General features: G+C 35.5%; 1 protein-coding gene across 1 annotated transcript in view; it reads right to left on the bottom strand.

The window, feature by feature from the left end:
* Positions 1 to 13986, bottom strand: part of TARBP1 (TAR (HIV-1) RNA binding protein 1) — a 40999-nt gene that overhangs the window by 15443 nt on the left and 11570 nt on the right. Inside the window, exons 10-18 of the mRNA XM_064158557.1 lie at positions 13710 to 13848; positions 11978 to 12074; positions 11511 to 11686; positions 8060 to 8157; positions 6177 to 6338; positions 4306 to 4499; positions 3395 to 3650; positions 3123 to 3311; positions 22 to 221 (exon numbers count right to left, since the gene is read on the bottom strand). Of these exons, the coding sequence (XP_064014627.1) occupies positions 22 to 221; positions 3123 to 3311; positions 3395 to 3650; positions 4306 to 4499; positions 6177 to 6338; positions 8060 to 8157; positions 11511 to 11686; positions 11978 to 12074; positions 13710 to 13848 (1511 nt within the window). The remainder of the gene's footprint in view (positions 1 to 21; positions 222 to 3122; positions 3312 to 3394; positions 3651 to 4305; positions 4500 to 6176; positions 6339 to 8059; positions 8158 to 11510; positions 11687 to 11977; positions 12075 to 13709; positions 13849 to 13986) is intronic.

A 13986-nucleotide genomic window follows, 5' to 3' on the forward strand; every position in this document is an offset into this window, starting at 1 on the left:
TTATAGGAAGTTTTTTTATACCTTTGATCTCTCCTAAATACAGTTCCAAAGACACAAGCCTCAGTGATAAGCTCAGAATAATTTCCAGCATTTAAGAAGGCATTTGTCAAGGCACTTCTGTCATCAACAGTGGGAAGTATCCAAGATCGACAACAGTAAGTAAGGACTACATTGAAGACTCCAGTCTTTGTAGTGGACATATCTATGAGCTTGAAAATGATCTGAAAAGAAGAAAGATTCAGGATGTAGTTTTCAGAGGTGCTAGAATTATTAGAATAATATTGCAATGATATCTGTTTTAGCAGGTCTGATCTTTAGCAGGTCTGCTACGGTTAATTCTGTCTTTCAACTACTTGCAAAAAGGGCAGGTGAATGGGCAACAACTGGCCCAGTACGTGATTATAACAAGATTGACCTGATCTTTACTTAAACAGATGTTAATACAGAATACTTTACACAAATCTCTTAATAACTGAAATAAATGCATCTGAGCTTACTTCACAAGTACAAACCTTACCAATTCAGAAAAAAACCCTTAAATGTTAAACAGATTCTTTTTCCAGAGGTAGCCACATCACTAATTCTCTTCCACAATGATGCTGACATTAATACTCACATACGAGTTAAAGCAGAAGAATGTCTTTGTACCATTTACTCCTCTACTTTTGAAAATGTATTTAACCTTCTAGAAGGCTCTCACAAGACAAAGCTTCTTCTATTCCCTGCTCCAAAATTATACTTCTGATAATGTGACAATTCTTTGACAGCAGCTCCCTTTTCTAGAGAAAGCTGTTCTGTATTGATAAAGATTAAAGCACCAAGCTCATAAAGAGATTAAATTGAAATACAGGTATGCACTCTGAAGAAGCACGTTCAGGAAATAGTCTACACCTCAGAAACTTGGTCTCTCTACAAAAAATTCAAGGGTTCCTTTCAGTGTAAAGATAGGCATCGTAACGTTCCCCATAACTCAAAAATGGACTATTGCATTTCACCTGTAGGAGAGCAGCATGACATTTACAATATACTTCTCAATCCTGGGATGTTGTTAAATTGTTTTATTAACATAGTGGAAGTTCAGCACATGCCAAAGACATTTAAGACATTTAAGTTCTAGTACAATTAGCATTTGAATAATCACAAAGGAAAAGAAGTGCAGCAAAATAAATTATACCTAAGAACACACTGCTCTGGGCACCTCTGTGGAAGCCCTTCTGGATTTTGCCATAGGCATATTCCTTTTTTGGGCTCTAAAATATCACTTTGTTCCACCCCTTCAACTATTATGAAAGGAAGACAGAGTGCACTGTATTAGGCAAAATTAAAATTATGCTCCTGTGACAAATCAGTGTCAGGCAGTTCCATTTTCTTTCTCTTTAGCTTAAACTAAACCAACCATGGCAACAGAGACTGCTGAGGAGTGGGATAAGAATATACATAAGTAGGCACTTGCTTGGGAACTTTATCTTCATTTTCTTAGGGAGGGGCAGAAGGTGGGTCGACCAGATGCCCTTTGTTGAGTACAGGAGACCTTCATTAGCTCCTTGATGCCTGCTGTCTGGTATGTTCCACTGCAGACAATGGGATAGCTGTCACACAGACCTAAGACTCTCAACATTGCCAAAGTACACCTTACATAATGCTTGAAATACTAACACTGAAGACAGCAATTCCAAGAATTTAAACAGATTTTAAGACCAAAGAAAAATAAAAAGTTAACTACAGCTGCAACAGTGAGCATACAATTATCCATTAGAGATATTCATTAAAAGCAAAAGCTGATTGATTCCTGGAACTGAAGAGATACTTTACCATCTTTGCACATGTATCTTATTTTAGCTTGGGTTGATGTGAACAAATGCAAAGTGCTATTTACTGCTTAAACCAGATGACAGCAACATCCACTTGAAGCAAGTTTTTCAAAAAGAATAAAGAGGAAATAAATGGGACTATTTTAAGATATTTAAGGCTAACAGTAATACCACAGCAATTTTATATAGATAGCAAGTGTCCATTTTTTCTGTATTTTATTAAATTTAATTTTGGAGTGTCTAGGCTGAAAATAGACATTTGCTACTATTTACATTTAAGAGTGTGACACCAGGACAGATCTGCTTATGGTGACTTTAAAGCTAAACCACAGCCGGTCCAGGTATGTGCTAAATGCAAAGCAGCAGGTGAGACCTAAGTCTAAGCATACACACACACATATATAAACACATAAACACACTGGAAACTAATACAGAATGTTCTACTCCTCTGAAAGTCTTGCAGTTGCTGTGAACTCTTCTGTATAAGCAAATACTTAATGCTCAGGTAAGAAAAGAAAAGCAGTAACCCCATGAAAGACTTAAAACAGCAACAGTAAACAACTTTCCAGTGTATAAAGCCAAAATAAACCAACATTCCAGTACTGAATATGCTTTTAGTGACTGAAATTGAAAAAAGAACACCATGCCATATGCAAGAGCTTTTGGACTACAGGAAGCTGTATATATCTTAGGAAAAAAAAATTAAACAAAAAAATTTCCTGTTCTTAACTATGGAAGCAGCTCTACCACACCTTAAATTGAATGGTAAGATGACTATGATTTTAGTGTTTTCTACACCTGGAATCTCAGAGAAAGAAAAAAAATACTTGAAAGAAGCAGTGAGAGTTGGCTTATTCAACAGCATCTAGAGAAGGTTTGAAGTTACCACTTCTAATTAAAAAAAAATATTACATAAAGACTAAATTATAGAAAAAGGCCTAACTTTTCTAGCTTGTGACAGTCCATGAGACAAATTCCAAACCAAAAAAAAATTCAAAAGGAAGTGCAGAATATAAAAATAAAATATAAAATCCCTCACATTCTACTGAACATGGAAGACACTGCAGAGTCTAAAAATCAACAAAACAGTACTTCTCATTTTCTGTTACAAGAACAAACAGTAGTATCAGTTTAGTCTCAGTCTCATTCCCAGACATTTATCTTAACAGTCTCATTTCTGGAATTGTCTTAACATTTTGTTTTCTGGAAATGAAAAATTCACAATAGCTGAAGGGAAAGTAAAAAGTACAATACATTCCTAGATCTAAACATTTATGTTCCCTTAACCCCAGAAAAGCTCTTGAAACTGACCTCTTTTATTTTGGCATAGGCTTCACCCTTTGAACTTGCAGCAGCAGCTAGAACCTCACTATCAAAGATGAATTGAACAAAAGCTTTTAAATTGGACCAAAATATTGACTGTGTGTTGCTCAAAGAAGATATAATTTTCCAAACCATATCAAATGCTTCTATGCAGAGAGACTCTGAGGATTCCAGAAGCTGAAAATGAAGACAAGAAGAAAGAGTTACATCTGACAAAAAAAAGCCATCCTAAAGCTGTTAATATTCTTTTATCTTTTTACCTTGGGAACAAAGACTTTCATGCAGTTGAACACAGGTATAACTTGGTCTGAAGGAAGAATAGTCAGGGCTTCTAATGCCAGCTGCAGAATTTTTCTTGACCTTTCAGCTGTAGATACTGACACTTCTGAAGTGCCTTCATACTCTTGAGCCAACATTGGAAATGAATTTAAAGTGAAATGAAGGCAAATCCACTGGTCATGAATATAGCGTGCAACAATTTTACCCCATCCTTGAGATGTTGTTTCTTCACATAAGCTGTAAAAAAAAAAAATATTACTAAATGTATACATTGTTTTAATTTATCCTGCACATTTCTACTCTACCAGGAACAGTTTGAGTGTACAAACTCACTATACTTCAAGATGCTAAAATTTAAACAGGTTCAAGAGGAGGTTGGACAATCTATACATTTTTTTAAGCAGAGAAAAAAAACAGCTGGCTCATGCAGTCTTAGTCATAAACATCTGAGAGAGCAGTCAACAGAAACATCAGTACTTGCTGGACATCTTTTTCTTAGAATCCAAGCATTTGAGTCTTGGCCCTCAAGCTTGCTCTGGGCTTTCCTTAACCAGCAGTAAATAATTTCCAATTAAACTCTTGTGTACATACTGTGGCTTTGTGCATTGTACACACATTTAAGCTGGCATAAGCAACATTCAAAGCTAGCTCTGGCTTCATCACACTAGAGGACTGAACTAAAGAACATTAGGTCTGATGAATGATGTCTACTTTAACATTCTAAAACCTGAATGCTAAGACAAAAGAGCAACTAAATGAATACTTTGTTTTCAGAATTCTCTATTTCTATCTCGGCCAAGAGTTATCAAAGGAAAAGTCAGCATCTCACTCACAGCTCCACACTAGACAAATTTATCTGGAGAATTACTGAAGCTATGTAACACAGACATACCTATTTTTTTCTTCAATAGTAGTCGGCTTCTTTAATACTTCATTGAGTTGAGAAAAGGAAATAAATCTCTTCAAAGCACCCACACAAGGCAGAGATTCAAAGTCCACTTCAAGTTTCTGATCCATTAACTCACAAACTGCTGTAAGTGAAGCCATGCTAGCTACCTTTTTAATTTGTTCTTTAAGTTTCAGCTCCTAATTAAAACCAAATCACACATGAACAAACATGGACCAATGTCCTACTAACGTGACACAAATAACCTAACTGATACATCTGATAATCCTCCTAACTGAATTACTTCAGACATCATAAGGTAGACACTCTGCATTCTTCTACTTCCTTACTTTCTTAACCTATGCATAACACAGCTTTGCTTGGCTGGGTCATTACAATCAATCACAAGTTGCAACCATTAAAGAAAGGATAAATCTGAAAATTAGTCACTTATTCATTAAGGGCAGGTGCCCAGATCTGCAATAGAACACTTCTACCTTGCCAGGTAGCCATCTATACATTTCTGAATAGTAATCAGAAAACAAGATGCAGCTTCACATAGCCTAAACTCAACATAGTAAGACAGCTGAAGTTCAGAGTATTACATGCTACCTGCTCTGAGAGGCTGAAAGGTCACAGAACTCACCATGATTACTTTGCATGATAATACAAAATACAAAGAATTAAATAAAAACTGTCCAAAAAAATGTCAATAAGTACACAGCTCCCTAAGGATATTGAAAGCCCAATGTTACTTATCTTAAAGTTACTTTAAGATGTTTAGATCATAGAAGATATTTTTCTCATCTACAATTACTCAGCATTTTATTTTTCTTTCTTAAACTGACATGCAACTGAATAAATCATCATGAGAACACAATCCCACTGAATTCAAAATCAATTGGTAAGGATCCTCAGTGTACATTAAGTTTGAATCAAAGTATTTACTTTGAAACTACTGTAACAAGTACATAACTCACATAACCAAAGGACAAAACTTCAAAACAAAACTCCTCTTCCTGTTTCCTTAGAAGACTAAATCTACCAGATCATAGAATCAACCAGGTTGGAAGACACCTCCAAGATCATCCAGGCCAATCTATCACCCAGCCCTATCCAGTCAACTAGACCATGGCACCGAGTGCCTCATCCAGTCTTTTCTTGATTACTCTCTCTTTTAATGTATTATCAACAGTTATGCTGATAACCCAGGAAATAACAGATTTTTCTACACAACAAAGCTTAATTTAAATCTCCTTTTATAGAAGTTATTGTTTCTTTACATTCTGAAAATATCTCTATTTCAGACACACTAGCTTAATACATACAACTATGGTGCAATTAACGTAACTGTATGAAAAAGCCAAAGCAATGCTGGGTTCTAGAATTCCCTTCTCTCTCTGCTTCAGCTTGGAAACTCATTGACACAAAAAGTATTTTAATTTAACAAAAACGTTGTGATAAGACTGGTTTCTATCTGAGGAAAAGGCTTTTGAGTACATGTTACTACATCAGAAGTTCTACTGTAGCTATATAGATTTCTAAAAAATGTAAAGTAAGAAAACAAAAGTACTAAAAAAAATCTTATCTACAAATATCTTACATTAACATTACACTGTCAACTAAAGACACATGTGTTAGGAATATGTACACACACATATGTATTCACTTGAAGTTTTTATTGTCTCATTGTATACTAAATGCAACACATATGTATAGCAAAATATATGTGTAATTGAAGTATGTATATTAAATGCATTGTATGTTTATAACTGGATAAAATCCTACTCTTCTTTAATCATCACAAATAAGCTTTAATTAATCTTTTCTGGTTTGTTTTACATTAATATTTACTGTTGCAAATAATGTTAAATTACCTCTTCACAATTTCTCTCCTGAAGATTACGAATAGATGCATTTGTCAGGGACAGAATGAAATTCTGGATATATGGTACTTTCTTCCAGCTGACAAGCAAGCACAAATTCACCATCTCTGGAATTAAAGCTAAGTATAGATCACAACGATCCAGATCCCCAGCCTTAAAACAAGGAAAAAGAAGCAAAATGAAGCATTAAAAAGAAGACATTTGAACTGAAAGAAAATAGTAACAATGACAGTAGAAAGAAAATAATAGCAGTTACTGCAGATGAACATCTTTTGTTTAATTCTAATTTGGTTTTCTTTGCTTGTTTTTTAAATTAGTTTTTAGATCTTTTCAGCTTACAGGTTCTTTCTGGTTTAAGGCTCTGGGCTATGTTTTATAAGAGGCTGTGAAATTCTCAAAAAAAATCCCCACTTCTTTGAATTGGGAAGTTCATTGAATTTCCCTTCCCAAGGGAATGTGATGTCATAACACCTGAGCTAGCCTGAGTATCAGAAACAGTGTTCAAAGCCACCCCAGTTACCAGATGACAGGACAGCACTGAGTCCTACACACATATCACTACACCTTGCACTTCTTCAACTGCATTTTATGTCACTGCTATGTCTTATTCTTTTTTTTGCTTTTTATACTCATCATTCCTTTCTCATACCATAAAAAAACACCTCTGTATAAAGTCATGCCCTCCAGGAACTTCATGAAGAATGAATTTTCCCTTCTTTAGCTTTGAAAGAAAATACATCTTTGAATTGTCACTGGTGTTTAGATGTCGTTCTCCTGACTCAACCCCAACTTTTTGTATTGATCATGTTTTGGGAGTGCCCTTCTTTGCATTTCCTCTTGAATTTGTACTTTCCTTACTCTTCTGAGAAAGTACCCAAGAAGCCTCTGCTCCTCTCCAAGTTTCCACCATTGCAGAAACATATGCTTTGCTTTCCTTTCCTTTCCCCTCCAACTTACAGACTCTTTTTCACTCTCCCAAACACATGCAGCAAATTTGACTTCTGTTCATCCTAATTTCTGCATATGTGTCCAGGCAACTTTCTCCATGAAGCCTAAACTACTTTTATTTTCTAACCTCACTCTTAAACTGTGAAGATCTTAAAACCTTGCATTTTCTCTTACTCCACCTCCTTCTCTTGAACCTCATCTATTTGTACCTTACCTTCAAAGTACCTACTTCTCAAAATCTCAACAAAATGTGAATTACTCTCCTTTTTAATTTCCATCAATCCCCCAAATCTATTCTATTCGAATAATAAAACTATTTATTTTATCAATATTATATTCCAATTCCTCTTAACCCTCCTCAAACTTCTGTGTTTTGCTTTACATGTCTTGTGTCTTTTCATAATGTGAAAGCTATTTACAAGGCAAAGCTGTTACTCCTCTTTCTAAAAAATACTGCAGCCCTTTGATACATTTAATAGGGTGTTTTTAAAGAAGTCAGTCTATACTTCCATCAGGTCACTTTGCTTTAGAAGTCACAGGTTTACACGAGATACAAACTTACGACACTGGCTGCATCAACAAACAGCAGAAGACAGTCAATAAAGATGTTAACCATGCAAAGCACTAAATGTCTCTAAACAAAAACATCTTAGGTCCACAACTGTATTAGTAGATACAACATAGTATGACACAGAACTCCTGATTCCTTACTGCATGATTTCATTAGATAGAACTAAGAAATATGGACTACCTACACTAAACACTACTTGTCAAGACACTTTCCTCCTGTGCTCCTTCACAAAAAGTTAACAGAAGTGGTTCTATACAAATTTACTTTATAGATGTTTAAAGAAAACTAGGAACACTGGAAACACAAATTAACAAAAAAACCCACCACCAAAGTATGCCTTATAAAAACTACTTACAGTGCTCAACTCATTTGTAGTTAGTCGTCGGAGAATAAATTCAAGAATACTTTCCACGGGTGTCACAAGAGATTTCCGAATAAAACCCAGTACCTTATCTGTGTGAAGAGTGGAGGGGGGGAAATGACATGCAGAAAATCAATTTTCTTAAGAAAATATATCATGCAGATTTAATGAAGTTACACAGACAAAGTTATAAAATAATAAACATTCAAATGCCTAAGAATATTTTAAGATCTGTCCTCTTCGGCAGTGTAAGCCAGAGGGCCGAAATAATCAGACTAGGTAGGTGATATTCTTCCCTGAGATTTATCATGCACTAGTGAACCAGAGAAAACACACAAGATCAGAAGTCAAAGCATAATTTTCCAACTTTAAATGCATGCTTTTGTCCTATTCCCAACCTTCTGCACAGTTTATTAATGAACTTAATATTCAATAATGAACAGAGGTTTCCATATCCAGCAATTAACTGAACTTGAGAAAAAACAGTTATCAATTTCTAATATGTTCCCAAAAAATAGTTTCTGGTTGGCTTTTGTTGTTTAGAAATAATTCAACTTTGGATAGACAGAAATCTTATAGTATTCCAGTTGGGTAGCTTTCTGGTTTAACATTGTAAAGAAAAATGCAAGACTGTAACCTGAAATGCAGCACTTATCATACAAGAAAGGCCAAGCTACAAAGTATACTGCATGTGCACAGCATTTCACAAGCAAACCCACACAAAGATGATGAAGTCACTCAGGTAAAATATTTAAGCACAGATTTCAATCTCAGCCTCAATGGTAAGTGTTAGTTGAAAGCAAAAAAAATAGTCAGTGTGAAAATGGAGTTAAAATATTCTGCGTTACCATCCTGTTCTAAAAATACTGGTCCTTACTTTCAGTGTTTAGGAGAGTTAGTAAAATCCAGAGGTTGGATTTTACTGTTTTTTTTCTGAGGTTTATCCTAAACTACACTTCATGTTGTGAAATTATTATGAATGGAAGAACTTCAAAAAGGTAGAAATATAGATCATAGAATCAACCAGGTTGGAAGAGACCTCCAAGATCATCCAGTCCAACCTAGCACCCAGCCCTAGCCAGTCAACTAGACCATGGCACTAAGTGCCTCATCCAGGCTTTTCTCCAACACCTTCAGGGATGCTGACTCCACCACCTCCCTGGGCAGCCCATTCCAATTGCAAATCACTCTCTCTGGGAAGAACTTCCTTCTAACATCCAGCCTATAAATCCCCCAGCACAACTTGACACTGTGTTGCCTTGTTCTGTTGCTGGTTACCTGGCAGAAGAGACCAACCCCCACCTGGCTACAGCCTCCCTTCAGGTAGTTTTAGACAGCAATGAGGTCACTCCTGAGCCTCCTCTTCTCTAGGCTAAACAAGGATATGTTTTCAAATCTATATTGCACTTACTTTCAATGTTTTCTATTATGATGGCTCACTAGACTGTATTTCTGATACTTCATTTATTTAGAACAGTTTGCCTGTGTCAGATTATTACCACACTTCACCTTAAATCACAAAGGACTACAATGTCATCTGCCATTAAAATTTAGAAACTATTCAGATAAATGTTTTGGACATAAAATCCAATTCACAAACAATGACTCCAAAACTATTAAAAAAAATAAATAGCAAAAACTTACTGTTCAGAACAGCGAAGCCTAACCACAGAACAGAGCTGTAAAAAAATGCTGTTGATTTCAGTGTGCATTTCAGATGTGTATCCCCACTGAACTATTCTTCAATAAAACACTTTCCAATTGTTTTTATTTTTCATGTACAAGCATAAATTCATTTAGTCTTCTCTCTCATTTGCTATTTGACAAACAGGACTTTTCATATCCATTTAACCAACCAAAGCAGAACCTCTGTGCTTTACAGAATTATTCTTCCCACTCCTCAAACACAGCCAATTCATAGCTGCAGAAACATGATTTACAATTTGGCTCTCCTGTGCAGGTGGAAGGAGCACAATAACACTGCAGGAAAAAATGTAATAAAAATAATCCTTGTGTAGCTTAATACAAAGGTTATAATATTACAAGTCCAATGCTGAAAGTCTCTTGAAAGGCTCTAGTGACAATGAGCTATGCTGGAGTACCTATGAGTGCATTCAAATGGACAGATACTGCAATGCTCAGCATTGTCATGCCTTAAAAACTCTTAAAGCAGAAGCAATTCATTACATTAGCAGGCACATAAGGAAAAAAGGCACACAAGGAAATTATTTACAGAGTTCAGTTCCTGATAATAAAAACCTAGCACGCACTCACACACATTTTGTAGGATTCTGCTTCAGGCTTGTTCTAGCCTCGTTCTTTTAACAGCCTGCATAATCAGTACTTAGTATTTCAGTCAAACAACTAAAATTCAAGAGGAGGCTGAATGTATAAAATACTTTTAAAAATCAGAGCATTTACTACATGAATAGTTTTAGACATTTTTATGAAACCTGGATGCATAAGATGAGTTTGTTTTTTTTTTCCATGTGAGAACATAAATATGTAGCCTCCTCTCCAAAATTACACCTGTATTCCATGTTATAAAAACACTGGGAAAAAAAAGTCAAAAAAATATCTAGGGTAAAAGAAACCAAATGCAAAGAACCCTCCTGAACCAATTCAGGATGCCAGTTCATGAAAATAACACTGATTTTTCATTTCCTTTCAGGAAAAAAAAATGAGGTCTATTCTGATTAGAAACTGACCAAGCTGTCACAAAAGGTGTAGTAAGGACAATACAGATGTTGTTCAAACTCTCCTGAAAGGTATAAAAGTTAACACACTCAATCTGTGCAGATTTAAAACACTGACAGATCAACAGATTTTTGCTTAAGTGGGCATCTTTTAATTTTCTTGCTTCTAGCCAAGGTCAAACTAAAGCAAGTCAGTTAAGCATACCAACTGAAACCATACCTAATATCGAAACAATCAGAGGCCTCCTGTAATTTGCAGTCTGAACAGTATTAGTTGATGCAAAATTACCTATCAGTCGATGCAGAAAGCAGTGTGTTCAGCGGAAAAACTTCCTGTATTCAGTGAAGGCTTTAGTTGACCTTTGTGGTAATTAAGCAGGTTAGCCTAGGTTTGTGTATTAACTTGTTTCTGAAGTTTCTAAATAATTTATGAAATCCATTAATTGATAAAGTATAGACCTATAAATACTTTTAATACAGTCACAGCCTCCAAATTTTAACTAACTGCTAACCTGATCCTGATGGGCAACAATTGCTTTCTCCAAAGACTTCCAAGTCTTCGATTTCCAGTCCTTGGGATACCTCCTGCAGGATTAGACCCACAGCTAAACTTCATGTATGCCAGATTGTCAACTTTTACCTCTTCTAGGCTAGTGCAATTTTCACAATACAGCCTAAAGTATTAAGTACCTTAGTTTCAGTTAGATTACAACCAATAACAGACACAGTATACTGAAGATGTCACTAACCATCTTGTGTATTGGAACATTTTAACGAACGAGTCTGCAATAACGTCAAGAGAAGCTGGAGGCTTTTATCTGTTTTCAGTGTTGGTATGTAAGCATTACTGCCAAGTTTCATCAAGACATCCAGAAGAGGGCTCAAGAAAGTCTCTAGTTCAATCCATTCTATGTTGCTTTTTCCACTACACAAAAACAAAAATTAAAAAGAAAGTCTTCTTCTGAACATCTGCTTTAAGGGCTGAAGTCACTTACGGAAATAAATAGGACACATTCCCAAGACATTTAATTATCTTTAAGAATGTTGCTCAGTATGTTTGCAGCAACAGTTGGATAAGATATAAGGAACGATCAGGATGACAGAAAGTCTAGAGAAAAATGGACAGCTTCCTGACTTGATCAGGATTCCAACAGATACTTCAGGAGAGAGGGGGTTGAAAAAGAGAGAAAAGTACAGTAAGATATTTTATACTTACCTGTGTTTATTCCTCATCTGCTCCACGTCTGCAGCCAACAGAATCATTGTTGCAACAAGCTTAGCTTCTAACCAGTCAGGCATAAAGCAATTTTCTCCTGATTAAAAATATTTTAAGGTTTCCACAGTATTTAAAAAAACCCTTCATATTAATTTTTAAAACTTCTGGTTTTATAAGAACTTAAATCAGTAGTATAACAACAATTAATGCTAGCAAGAATACTACCTTTTTTCTTCAACATGGATACAAACTGAACTCAAACACAACTGTTTTTCATCCATGCCTCAGATGCTATCTTATTGCCTCTATGTTGAAATGTTTTAGTCAATGTTATACTATGCAGTTGCATATATTATGCAGCAGCTCAAACAGGCTTTTCTATACATTAACATATTTTAATGAAGTTAACAAAAACATAATTCCACTATGCTATGTCAGAAGCATCAGCTGTGATTCTGACCAGTTATGTGAAGAACTATTTTGTCAAAATAAAAGAACTGACTTTTTTTTTAATCAATCTTTTACACATGACAAAATCATCATACTTATAAAACTGCTTCTTAAATAGTAGTACATAAGTTGGTTTTAGGGTTTCTTTGATTGATATGTTTTCAGATTTGGGAATTCTGAAAGCCAAACACACTTTGGACCTCCAGTTCAATCAACTGGACATGGTTTATTTATTTATTCATTAATCTCCTCAGAGTTGCTTATGAGTTAGGACTCATATCAAACCTGGGAATTACAAACATCAGACAGAGATATTTGCCATGAAATTAAAGATAATAAAAACCAAGGACCAAAGGAGCATTTCAGGAAGGAGTGGCAGTGTGCCAAAATGTTTAGCAAAGCATTCGCCTTGGAACACCAACCACCAGAATTTGCTTCCAAGTTCTCTAATTAATTTCTCTCTCAAATTAAGTTTCCTGGGCTGCAGTAAGCTTCTGACGCTATTTATCATTAGCAAACTTGACCTACCTTTTTCATCTCCTATAGGAATAATATTTAAAGTGGTAATTGATGTTTGACCTCATACAGCTACATAAAATTCTCTACAACTGCAGTACGTGAGCAGCAAATAAGTGAATGCCACACAGGAACTTTATTCCAAAAACTCAACTTGCCATTCCCTTCAATGTACCTGAAAAATTCCAAACTGAAGTTCTAAAAATTGAAAGTGTGGCAGTTAACAAAAGAATTCCCTTCAGAATTCATCATTTAAAATAATTAATCATTTATCTGCATATACAGCACAAAATGAGCCTTCCTTCACTATGTGTGGCAGCTCAGCTGCTGCCAGCAGAAGGTGTGTAATGAGCTGCCAGGCCACCTAACTTTACAGCCTCTCCACATCTCCACAAAAACTCTTGTTTTCCAAATCTCTACAGAGAAAGGCTACAAAAACTGCATCTATACACATTCCCTTGTGCTTTTCTCTACATCTTTGAGTTTGGCATTTTCTGGTACCTCAAGGAAGTAACAAAAGAAATCTGAAGGACAAGCATTAGCACAACATTACAAGCCAGTATTAAGGCTTAACTTTCCATCAATACTACAGGACTGCATTTTATGAAGGAACACCAGAATCAGAACATGAAGCTCAAAATTAAGAACCATGAATACCACAAATTAGGTATAATCTGAGTGGGTACAATCTAAAATACTGTCATAATTTTGACTATACTGTCTTCAAAATCTTTTGTTAATGAACATTAACAGCATTTAAACTTACTTTCAGATGCTGAGGTCTTAAGGTACTCTGTCACAAGACTTCGTACATAGTGACATAACGATGCTGTCTCTTGATGTTCAGTATCAGAGGTTACAGACTTTCTGAAACATCCATCATTCACTTGCAGCCAACTGCAAAGCTATATTAAAACCAGTATGTTACTACTTAATCACATTTGCCAGCTTGGTACTGACATTACCAACACAGCAGCAGCACACTATATCACTGTTAAACATGAGCTGTTACATCAACAATTCCATGCTGTAAGAGGATCATC

The sequence above is a fragment of the Pogoniulus pusillus genome, chromosome 18 (genome assembly GCF_015220805.1).
Source record: "Pogoniulus pusillus isolate bPogPus1 chromosome 18, bPogPus1.pri, whole genome shotgun sequence".
Classification (NCBI taxonomy): domain Eukaryota; kingdom Metazoa; phylum Chordata; class Aves; order Piciformes; family Lybiidae; genus Pogoniulus; species Pogoniulus pusillus.